Source organism: Somniosus microcephalus, chromosome 5, assembly GCF_052327205.1.
Source record: "Somniosus microcephalus isolate GS21.2 chromosome 5, FLI_Smic_1.0, whole genome shotgun sequence".
Classification (NCBI taxonomy): domain Eukaryota; kingdom Metazoa; phylum Chordata; class Chondrichthyes; order Squaliformes; family Somniosidae; genus Somniosus; species Somniosus microcephalus.
In genome coordinates, this window is record NC_140991.1 from 223384944 (window position 1) to 223397188 (window position 12245).

The 12245-nt window shown below is 42.1% G+C and overlaps 1 protein-coding gene across 2 annotated transcripts in view; it reads right to left on the bottom strand.

The window, feature by feature from the left end:
* adamts16 (ADAM metallopeptidase with thrombospondin type 1 motif, 16) overlaps nucleotides 1-12245 on the bottom strand; it is a 398089-nt gene that overhangs the window by 264006 nt on the left and 121838 nt on the right. For both annotated transcript variants that reach the window (XM_085988720.1, XM_085988721.1), the window contains 2 exons: nucleotides 8527-8610; nucleotides 7818-7977 (listed from right to left, as the gene is read on the bottom strand). In XM_085988720.1, coding sequence (XP_085844846.1) covers nucleotides 7818-7977; nucleotides 8527-8610 — 244 coding nt within the window. The remainder of the gene's footprint in view (nucleotides 1-7817; nucleotides 7978-8526; nucleotides 8611-12245) is intronic.

Below are 12245 nucleotides of genomic sequence, written 5' to 3' on the forward strand. Positions count from 1 at the left end.
TTTCTACATTAAAGGCATTATAGAAATGCAAATTTGCGTTGTTGTTGTTGTTCATGGGTTGTGGTGAATTGAGACAGTAGGATCTGTTTTCACCCTCACTGCATGGGCAGTAATCTGGCGGAGTGGATCGGATCGCCCACCCATTATAGAATCTGCTCGATTTTCATTCCGTTGATTTCAATCACACTGCCAGTTTACCATCCGTGCAATGAAGTTGAAAATTTACCCCAGTAAAGAAAATGTTACAACCTATGAGTATGTCTATGCTCATGCATCCTTTTTGAAAGTCTACATTTTATGAAAAAGTAAAATCATGCTGTATTATTAGATTAACTATCATCAGGTGCAATAAATTTTGCACAATGAAATCTTAATACATGAATGAAATTGTGTAATATTTGTGCTCTGCTTTCCCACATGAAGGTGTCGGGTACATTTTCCTCTACGGATATCTATTAGGAACCTCAGGAGTGCTGCCCTTGTGAGGAAACAGCAGCCCTTACTTTTCCTCTACACTTGCATGCAGGCATAAGCCTGGCCCCGGCTGGGCTGAGTGCCTGAAACAAATCGGGAGGAATTGGAGTGCAGCTTCCTGCAACTACACTTTCGGACTCTGATATTGGATCAAGAGTAACAGCCAGAAGGCTCCAAGTGCCTCATATTGGCCTGGGGGGGGGGGGGGGGGGTTGGTTAAAAGTGAAGTGCCAAAATTCCTTCTTGTCTTCATTCTTCCTCCGTGATCCTCTGGTTAGGTGGTTGAGGCCAGGCCCTAGTTCCAGCTTCTGACAGGTGCTTCTGTTGGATCCAATGGAAAATGAGGTGGGAGGGCAGGAATCTTGTAAAAATAAAAATGCTGGATCAGTGCCTATTACAGGCGTAAGCCTATTTACGTTTGCAGCGTAGACCTAGGAAATCCCGAGGCAATGCAATGGGGATGCAACAGGTCTCTGCCCCTTTCTCTCTGCCCTGTGCCCGCTAAACGCCGATCCCCAGGCACAGAGCAGAGGAAAATCTACATTATACAGACTCTCAGAAACACAACCAATGGCCTTGGGTATCCACATGATGGTGTTTGTAGCAAGTCGAGTACTTCTCATCAGGGCAGTCTGTGGTTCTCTGCCACTTCATATATTTATCTCAGTTTCCCCAGTTTCATAGGCTGATCTGTCTGTTCCAGGTTACATTTTGCACCTTCACATTCCTTCTGCTGCACTAACATCAGCTAAATGAAAACAGTGGAATTTCAACCTTGAAATGAGGAAAGGACGGCGTCTTGGAGATAGAGGAGATTAGAGAGTTTTGGTGATTGTAGTGTATGTGCCTTTAAGAGCCCCATGTGTACTGTAATGCCGGTAATGGCCACTCGGGCTATATAAGCCTGTATATTGTGTTGTATCAGTTAGTTCCCCTCCAGACTTTGTTTAGTAAACACCTATGAAACCAACTCCTGTCTTCAGTGTCTCTATCAACACACAGACACAACAGTGGCGACGAAGTGGAAACGGACTTACCTGCAATTCGGCAGCACCTCAAGGACATCGATTCCTCTGGCATCCAGAAGAATCAAAAAAGTGAAAAAAGCTGTGGTTTCACCAGCTGGCCAAGCTGGTGGCAGGTACTGCGCTAATCCTTCCTGGGCATCAGGCTGGGGCTCCAGCGGCTGGTTCTACAGCTGGGCCAAGCAGCGAAAGCGGAGGCAAGCAGTAACAGATGGGGAGGGAGCACTCGGGAAACGGCTGGTGCTGCAAACAGGTCGGCGTTCAGACCTAGAGAGAAAGTCCGGCGGGAACGAGTCTCGAACTGTAAATAAATAAATAAAAAAAGAACGGAAACCGCGGGAAACAGCGTTGTCATCGGCAGCAGCGGCGGGAAAGCGCGGGAAGCGCCATATCTTTTCTGCAGAAAAGAAAGAAAAGCGCGGGAAGCGCCATATCTTTTCTAAGATGCCTAAGTCTGGCAATATTGATGCTTTTGATAGCGAGATAGAGGATTGGACCACATATGTGGAAAGAGTGGAGGTATATTGCACTGCAAATGGAATAGAAGATGAAAAAAAAGCTTCAGTACTGCTAAATCTAATGGCCGCAAAGACATACGGGCTGTTACGAAATTTAATCACTCCAGCCAAACCAAAGGACAAGGATTTTAAAGAAATTGTTGATACCCTACAGGAGCACTTAAACCCAACACCGCTGCTGATAGCGGAATGATTCAAATTCTTCAAGAGAAATCAACACAAGAATGAAAGTAACGCTGATTACCTCACCGAATTAAGAAAGCTATCAAAACACTGCCAATTCGGGGCAGGACTAGCAGATTATCTTCGAGACAAATTCGTCTGCGGTCTCTTAAGTGAAGGAACACAGAAAAGGCTGCTTTCTGAAAAAGATTTAACACTGGACAAGGCTTTCATTATGGCTGTATCATACGAAGCAGCCGCAAGAGGAGCTGCAGAAATACAACAAAAGACACAGGACTTCGGCACCCATGAAATGACACAGGGTTTCGAGAGATGTTATCGCTGCGGCAGATCCACCCATGACCAGAGGGACTGCTGGTTCAAGGACAAAGCATGCAGGCAATGCGGAAAAATTGGACACATTGCACGGGTATGCCGATCTGGACAAAATACATCCATAGACAGGAAAAAAAAATCAATAAAGAAAAGTACAGAAAGGTACAAATGATGACGGACAGTAGCTCCGAAGACCAGAAGAGCGATAGCGACTCCGAAAACAAGAGACTAAGCTGTCTCAAATTACATAATGTACTTGCCAAAGATGATTACCAGACCATTTGGGTTACCCTCACGATAGCAGGGTCCCCAGTTAAAATGGAGCTAGATACAGGATCAGCTCTGACAGTAATAAATCGACGGGATTACGAGAGGCTATTTCCACATATACCTTTAAAAGACACATCCATTATCTTGAAAACATATACGGGGCAGAAAGTATACCCCAAAGGAAAAATAAGGGTGCCTGTTGTATACAACGGCAAGGAAATACAAAAGTTGTATTTATACATTCTGCAAGATGGTGGCCCACCGCTGTTAGGACGTGAATGGATCAGGAAAGTACGTTTAGACTGGCACTCCATTCAGGCACTGACGGTGACCAGTAAGAAAAAAAACGATGATGACATCATACCTGAACGATTAAAAGACATCTTGGCCAACGCCAAAGAAGTGTTTCAAGAGAAACTAGGAACCTTGAAAGGCATCACCGCCTCAATAAAAGTGGAAGATGCAGCAATTCCCAAGTTTTTTAAAGCAAGACCAGTGCCATACGCAATTCGTCCAGCAGTCGAGGCAGAGCTGGAGAATTTGGAAAATGCAGGCGTATTATCCAAAATAGATTGGAGCGAGTGGGCAACACCCATCGTTCCAGTCATGAAGAAAGCATTGAATAATGATAAATCTGAAGAACAGAGAAAAATTCGCACCTGTGGAGACTTCAAGGTGACGGTAAACCCGGTCCTTCACACGGTACAGTATCCTCTTCCGAGGATAGAAGATATTTTCGCCTCACTATCCGGAGGGAAACGTGTCACCAAAATTGACTTGGCACAAGCATATCTACAGATGGAGGTTGAAGAGGCCTCCAAAAAATATCTCACGATAAATACACACAAAGGTCTGTACCAGTACAATCGACTGGTTTACGGAGTAGCATCCGCTCCAGCTATCTGGCAAAGAGCTATGGAGCAAGTCCTCCAAGGGATTCCGGGGACTCAATGCTACCTAGACGACATCCTTGTAACAGGAGAAAATGACAACGAGCACCTTGCCAGTTTGGAGCAGGTGCTCACTAGGCTGAGAGAACGGGGCCTACGAGCAAATCGCCCCAAGTGCGAATTTTTCCAAAATCAAATATCATATTGTGGCCACATAATTAATAAGGAAGGGTTGCATAAGTCACCTGAAAAAATTGAAGCGGTCATAAAAGCCCCAGCACCTGAAAATGATTCACAATTAAGGTCGTTCCTGAGATTAATAAATCACTATCATAAATTTTTACCGAACTTATCAACTCTTCTACACCCTCTTAATGAACTGCTGCAAACAGGAGTAATTTGGAAATGGAGCGAAGACTGTAAACGTGCCTTCCATAAATGCAAAGACTTAATCACGTCCAAAGAAGTTTTGGCTCATTACAACCCATCACTGCCAATCAGACTGGCGTGCGATGCATCCCCTTACGGCATAGGAGCAGTATTATCGCATAAATTCCCTGATGGCTCGGAACGGCCGATAGCTTTTGCGTCACGCTCATTGAACTCAGCTGAGCGTAACTATGCCCAAATCGACAGGGAAGCACTCAGCCTGGTATGGGGAGTGAAGAAATTCAACCATTACCTACACGGACAAAAATTTACCTTGTTGACTGACCATCAACCCCTCATCTCCATATTCAACCCTAAAAAGGGTGTTCCCATTATGACAGCACAAAGGCTACAGAGGTGGTCCCTTTTTTTTAGGCGCACACCAATACAACATAGAATACAAAGGATCAAAACAGCATGGGAATGCTGACGGTTTATCGCGCCTACCGTTGCCAACGGTAGAAGAGGCACCTACAGTAGACCCAGTGGAGATGTTCCACTCAACCATAGTGGAATGTCTACCAGTAACAAATTCTGCCATTGAAAAGGAAACGAGAAATGACCCGACTCTCTCACGAGTCTACGACTTAACGGTGAAGGGATGGCCAGCACATGGCGAACCACTGTTGCCAGCATTCTCGCAAAGAAGAGAACAGCTGTCAGTATGCCGAGGAACCTTGATGTGTGGATCCAGAGTGGTGATTCCACCCAAACTCCAGGATAAAGTGCTAAAGGAGCTTCACGAGGGGCATCTGGGTGGAGTGAAAATGAAGAACCTAGCCAGAGCGTTTGTATGGTGGCCAGGTATCGATGGAGACATAGAAGAAATGACCAAGAGCTGTCTAGGATGCCAGAAGGTCCAAAACGCTCCACCCCAAGCCCCTCTACATCCATGGGAGTGGCCCTCATCTCCCTGGCAAAGGGTACACATCGACTTTGCTGGTCCATTTATGGACTCAATGTTCTTAATCGCGGTTGATGCACACTCCAAGTGGCCGGAGGTAATAAAGATGTCCTCCACCACCACGGAAAAAACCATCACAGTTTTAAGGACCATATTTGCCAGGAATGGGCTGCCAGAACAGATCTGTTCTGATAATGGACCGCAATTTGTGTCCGAAGAATTCAGGAAGTTCTTAAAAAACAATGGGGTTAAGCACTACACGTCCGCCCCATACCATCCCGCCACCAATGGATTGGCTGAAAGGTTTGTCCAGACCTTCAAGAAGGCCATAAAGGCCATGGGTAATGAAGACATAAAACTTCTGCACAAGGTGGATAACTTCTTGTTCACATACAGGAATGCAACACATATGGTTACAAACCAAACTCCCGCCATGATGTTCTTCAATAGAAGCCTAAGATGCCGGCTGGATTTGATCAAGCCCAACATCAGAAGGGACGTGGAGAACCGGCAATTTCAAGGCATGAATGAAAGGCCAACTAGAACCTTCCAGATAGGTCAACAGGTTTTGGCCCGGGACTACCGTACCGAGAAATGGCAGCCTGGAACTATCTGCACACGACTAGGACCGCTGATGTATACCGTGGACATCGGAGAAAGCATAATAAGGCGCCATGCTGACCAAATCATAGAGTCATCCGAAAAGGGACAACCTACACCACAACTCTATACGCCTAACGATGAAGTAGAGATACCCATATCTACCTCCGATCCGGTGATACTGGAACCCGATGAACCCGACACTGGCATTCAAGCCGAATCAGCCTTGCCAAAAGAACCTACTACACCACCAGAAACTACTACACCACCGAGGCGTTATCCGGACCGAGTCAGGAAGCCTCCAGAGAGACTGACTTATAATTAATTAACTGCAGCAATGTGTAGATTATTTTTCTTGTAACATGTAATTAATAATTACTTAAAATATTATGTACTGGTTGGCTAAAAGGGGAGGAATTGTCGTGTATGTGCCTTTAAGAGCCCCATGTGTACTGTAATGCAGGTAATGGCCACTCGGGCTAGATAAGCCTGTATATTGTGTTGTATCAGTTAGTTCCCCTCCAGACTTTGTTTAGTAAACACCCATGAAACCAACTCCTGTCTTCAGTGTCTCTATCAACACACAGACACAACAGTGATCACATGGAGTATATTTTATCTCCTTAAGAGCAAGCATTATATATGCCTTTTCTGCTTTGAAGTCAAGCCTGAAGTATTTTGGGTTAAGTTTGCCAAGACTACCCAAATCACTCTTGCCAAGCAGAAGAAAATAACAACAGGTCTGAGCATGAACATACACTACACCTGTTCACTCCAGGAACAACTTTAGTAGTGTGGGCAAAAGTTAGCGATCCTCCTATTTATTGTAACACACAAAATTACTACATCTTTATTAAGGCTTCGTGCACAACTGAATTTCAGGCCCAAAGTGAGGAAAAAGTAGGACTCATGGACATAGTGAAGATTTCAAATGTTTTGATAATCACATGGGGTATTTTTTTTGATGTTGGCAATAATGTGGGTATAAAGCAGGTTTCTCCTCTTCATACTTGTGCCTACTTTTTCATTACCATTAGCAAACAAGCACCCACGTTATGACTACAGTGCATGTATGGTATTTACATTTACATCAATCTTCATGAAATCTTACTTTCCTCACTTCATTGGTGCAATATCTTACTTATTTTAATCAGTTATGATTTTGATGTCTGAAATACAGGGTCAGAATTGAGAGCTATCTGCTCTCTACATTTAACTGCAGCTGCATTCTATTATGTCATTTAATAACAAAGTCTTGTTTCATTGCTAGTGGGTACTGCAAAACAATACCAATAGATTTATTAACAATAATATAGCAATAGTAATAGGATCTTAAGCACATTATCAAATATACAACACTTGTATTTCACATTTAAAGCTTACAATGGAATGGAGTGATGGAGGGTAGTGGTGCAGAGCTGAATTATTTTACTGGAAAAGACTCATAATTCATAAGCACCTCACACAGAAGGGGATTACAATGCCTTTGTTGTTAGGTGTAATGCACAGATACCCATCCAATTTTGTCATACATCGGTTTACCTTGGAGGAACTAATTTTAATATTTTCAGAAGAAGTGTGAGACAGGAGCGGATGACTTCAGAGGTCATCCAGAGGATCTGGAATGTTTTGCTAGTGGCTCTATGTATTTAATAATGACAGTAGTGCCTGGAGAACCCAGGCCATGATAGGGATTAAGTGTCAATTTCCAGATCTGTAATATTTTTATTTCACTGCTGTGTAGTAATAGTAGTGGGAATGCTACAAAACATCAGTAACAGACATTCTTTAGTACAAAGATACTGGATGGGGTGGGAATGGAAGCTAAGGAAATAATCCAATTGAAAGACACCATAAACTACAAGAGTGAAGTTTGAGCTATTTCTTAATGGTCTGAACACCGAGATAGGATTATAAATAAAAATCCTATCACACATCCAGGATTTTGTTGTTCTTTTCACTTCCTGCTACTCCCACTTGTTTTCTGCCTTTCTCACATCTTTGCTAAAGCCACTGAAGATAATGCAAAGTGATGCAAAACGTTCAAAGAAATTTTGATTTGCAATTTAATATAATGCGACACTTTGCAGAACATTGGATTCTTTTGGATTGAGAATTACAAATAAATTTACCTTGCTCCAGATCATACATGGCAGGTAACTTTTGCATATTTTGCATTTTAAATTTTAAAACCATTTAATGAGTTCACCTAAAGTATCACAAGGTTCATTCTTCCAAGAACAAATGTCAAGGCCTGTCAGCAGAATGGCATGATCATGACGATTACCGTCCTTGCCCACCAATCCCGACTGCCACTGACAGAAGCTGTTCAAAGTGCGGTCTGCATGGTGATTTATTAAAAGACCCGGCTGTAGAATAAAAAGGCAAAGGAAAAAAAAATAAGTTCAAAGGAGATCACAGGCCCCCACATTTTGCTCTATTAAATGAATAACATTGTGAAAGATCAAATATGCTATGATGGGAGGCAACAAACTGCCTAGACAGTCCTTTATGGTTCATTGGGTGGTTCAGTGCTTCATGAAAGGATGAATGTGATGGTAACGTTGTGATTTTAAGACAGGTGCTGGATTATGCAAACTGGTCTTGCCTGAAATTCCTAATGGCAATTGCAAAGACAGCAAATTAGGACAAAGTGAAATCATCTGCCAGCAGGCAATGCCTACAAGATAGTGGATGCATATTTAACATTCTTCCGTGAATGTCAAAAAAAATGAAAGTTAATGAACACAGGTGTAAGATGAAGAGTGCTGCAACTGTGATCTAACTGAATGCAAACCTGAGTTTACTGAATCTATAAATGATCTCATTTGTACAATTTGATTGTATACATGCACATTATCACTGATGCAGTGAAGTTTTACAATGTCACGTTATTTTATTTAATTAAAAATTGATACCTGATCTTCCTCCAGAAGGACAATTCCAACGATTACAATATTTATGTTGCCTCCTATCGTGCCATCTTTGAACAGGGTGGACACCTTTAAGGAGGCAAAAAAAAGTTATTTGCAGGTTTATGTCTTAGTCTGTCTGAAAATAAATACTTACTTTACGGAATGCTACAACCACCAATGAAAGAACGTAAACAATATTTTTTTCAATCTTGATGGAGAATTAGTGAATGCAAATCACTACAATTCACAGTTCTCAAGAATGATTTAAAAAATGACATAAAATTAGCAATTAAAAAAAGCATGCAATAACTTTGAAGCAAAAGTCAGGATGTCTCCTTACATAGGGTTGACTGTCACCTCTGTATTATGATGGGGAATTCATTTTAGTCAATGCTTGAAAGCCAGTATAAGCATTCTATAACTGCACCTAGACACGTACAATTTTAGGGTTTTTAGTTACAGCACCACAGATTTTCACACCACATCAGACACAAGATCCGTTTGATGTTACTTGCTCCTCCATAAAAGAATTTGCAGTACATCAACACACCTTAAGTCACAGAAGAACCCATTACTACCACAGTTGATGTCACAACTGCAGACATCGTGCTATTTTGTATTTTGAATGTCTGATGTTTAAGTGTTGAAATGTTTTGATCCAATCACTGAAGTATTCAGTAGGTTATTTTGCAGAAGGTCAATGCACTGTGTACTCATTTGGTCATGCAAGATCTGGTTAAGTACAACGTCAAAAACTCAGGGTAATCCACTGAGACAGACAATCAAATCCTTCACATACTCAAATGCGAGCACTTCCACTCCTAAAATCTGATGGTCTGCTAGTCAGCTATGCAGTTACAGAAATGTTTTATTGTACTGTTGAAAATGAAGTTTGCATTTATATATCACTTTTTCTCTTTTCTTAGAAACTTCCCAAAGCACTTCACATAGAATGGTCTAGAAATTGCAGTTGGAGGCGGACCTCTGAAGTATGCCTCTGACCCCCCCGAAACATTTACCAAATTATCTCCTGGCGCCCAGGCTGTGAAGAGTTGCAGTCTCAGGCCTCAAGGCAGAGGGCAGCGTAATGACCCACGGATCTCAGAGACACAGGCAGTTCGGAAGCATACCTGGGATCACGTGGGCCCGGTCCTCCAATGGCAAAGGAGAAATCTATTGCAATTAATTACGAAGGGAATCCCCTAATGATATACAATGGAATTCCCAAATAATTATACAATGTAGAGAATTCTAATCATTATACAATGTACAGAACTGCAATTTTATTCATAAGTTCCTTCATTGCACCAACGTCAATAAAAAATTAATTTTTTGATCATTTTATATATCATTACAGGCCAATATTTGCATAAACCCATTTAATAAAGTATATGTGCATAATTTCAGATTTTTAAATGTTTTATTTAAGCCTTATACATACCCTTACACTGATGCAAGCAGGCCCTGCGCCTGCTTTTAACCAGCTGTAAGAGTTGCGTGGGCAATTGCTGGGTGTGTGCTTCAAGATGCTAGTGCACAGATTCGAAAATTGCAATGTAAAAGCAGAAATTTTAAAGTAGAAAGCTGCTTCACAGTTAATGAGCATTTTTCTCAGCTATACACAATTGCTAGTTGCTACTGGAATAATACTGAAATTCAAAAATGTTGGTTTTTATTTCATGCAGCCAGTGTCAGCTAATATTCTCACTTCTGAATCAAAAGACTATGGGAGCACGCCGTCACAGACACCACAATTTCAGGGCCAATCAATTACTCTTAACTGCAGTGACCATTGTCATGCGGGCAAATTCAGCAGAAATTTTGCACACAGCAAGGTCTCACAAACACAGATGCATGACCAGATAATCTGTTTTTAGGTTGTATTGGTTAGGAAGAAATACTGCCCAGGACATCAGGTGAACTACTTGTTTACCTTTGAATAATGCCGTATTAACATCCAACTATATAGACAAAATGAGACCTTGGGTAAAACGTTTCATCCACAGAGCCTCTGACAATGCAGTGCCTCCTCAGTATTGCAATGGGGTGGCAACCTGGATTATGTGCTAAAATCCTGGAATGGAGCTTGAACCCATAGGCCGGAATTTTGCCGGTGCTCAGAGTGCCGGTTTGGAGGCGGGACCACTGTAAAAATCACAAAGATTGACAACGGATAGGAAACCCGCTGTCAACCCGCCTCCAATCAATCTTCCCAAGTGTTGGGTCCCCGATTTGCGCATGGACCTGACACCTAGCGGTGGGAAGAGGATTAAATTCACTTTCCTGCCTATTAACAGGTAGTTGAGAGTAGTTAACAGGCTCTTTTCCAATTTTGCTGCTTCTGCCTCAGGGTTCCCGACATCCGGACACCACGCCAGGTAAGTATGGTGTGTTGTGAGTCTGCTATAGTGTTTCTGCATTGATGACAGCTGCAGAAGCGGTGTGAAGGTTCCAATGGTGAACTGGTGAGTTTCAGAGGTAAGAAAATGTTGGGGAAATCATTTTTAAATGTATTTACACTTTTCTGTAGGTAACAAGTTTTGATTTGGATGTGTAGTCCCACCTCATTGGGAGAACCTCTCTCACCAGTGACAGATCGCTTCTGTAACCTCACCTGCAGCTGCCATCTGTTCTAGCCTAAGTAGGGAGTCACTGGAGAGCCTGGGTGCAAGAGCTCATCTTTGTACAGTGATTGTCAGTGCTTGCAGCACCTTAATGCTGTCAATCACTGAGAAATGAGCTGTCAAAAAAAAGTGTGTGTGGTTCCTTTAAGAAAACCGGCAGATGACGCGTCATCAAATTATGTCATCTGACCGGCTTCCTCTTAACTGGCTGGTAAGCACGCAGGGCGGCCTTAACAAGGTCAATCAAGGGAAAATCACGTCCGTGGGCCGGATTCAGTTGGGGGCGGGACTGTAAGCCGGAAACCACCTGACCCGCTCCCAACCTGCATCTATTTACAAAATCGCGGCCATTGTCTTTTGATTCAGAAGTGAGAGTATTAGCTGACACTGACTGAATGAAATAAAAAACCAACATTTTTGAATTTAACTCCTATCTCTGTAGCAACTAGCAATTATGTATAGCTAAGAAAAATGCTCATTAAATGTGAAGCAGCTTTCTACTTTAAAATTGAAAGAAAATAATGCTGCTTTTACACTGTACTTTTGGAATCTGTGCACTAGCATCTTGAAGCACACACCCATTTACAAAAGAGCAATATAAAACAGGAAATATACATTGGTGCACTGTAGGAGTAAGTTTTACACAAGTAACAATGTGAAAGCCTTACCAAAAAAATAACTTTTAAAAAAGGAAAAGTAAATTCATGACAGCCCAGTGTACCACATTTAAATTTCAATGATTGAAAGAGCTGACTATTTTGTAAGAATTGCTCCATTATTAAAATTTGCACTAATAGCCCAATCAGCAGCTCTCTGTGCGTAGCACAGAAACAGCCCATTCGCCCCATTATTTCTGTGCTGGTGCTTTTCTCCACCTGAGTTACCTAGGCTAGTCCTCGTTTCTTGTTCTCTCCCAATACCCTTTATTATTGCTTTTTTTCAAGCAACCATCTAATTCTCTTTTAAAAGAACGTATGGGCATTTCTTCAACAACAATTTGTAGCAAAGAATTCCATGGTATGTGTGCTTGCAGCTTTGCTTACCAGCTACACCGCTGTACTCAACCCCTCACTCATAATGCTATGAAAATAAAACTGG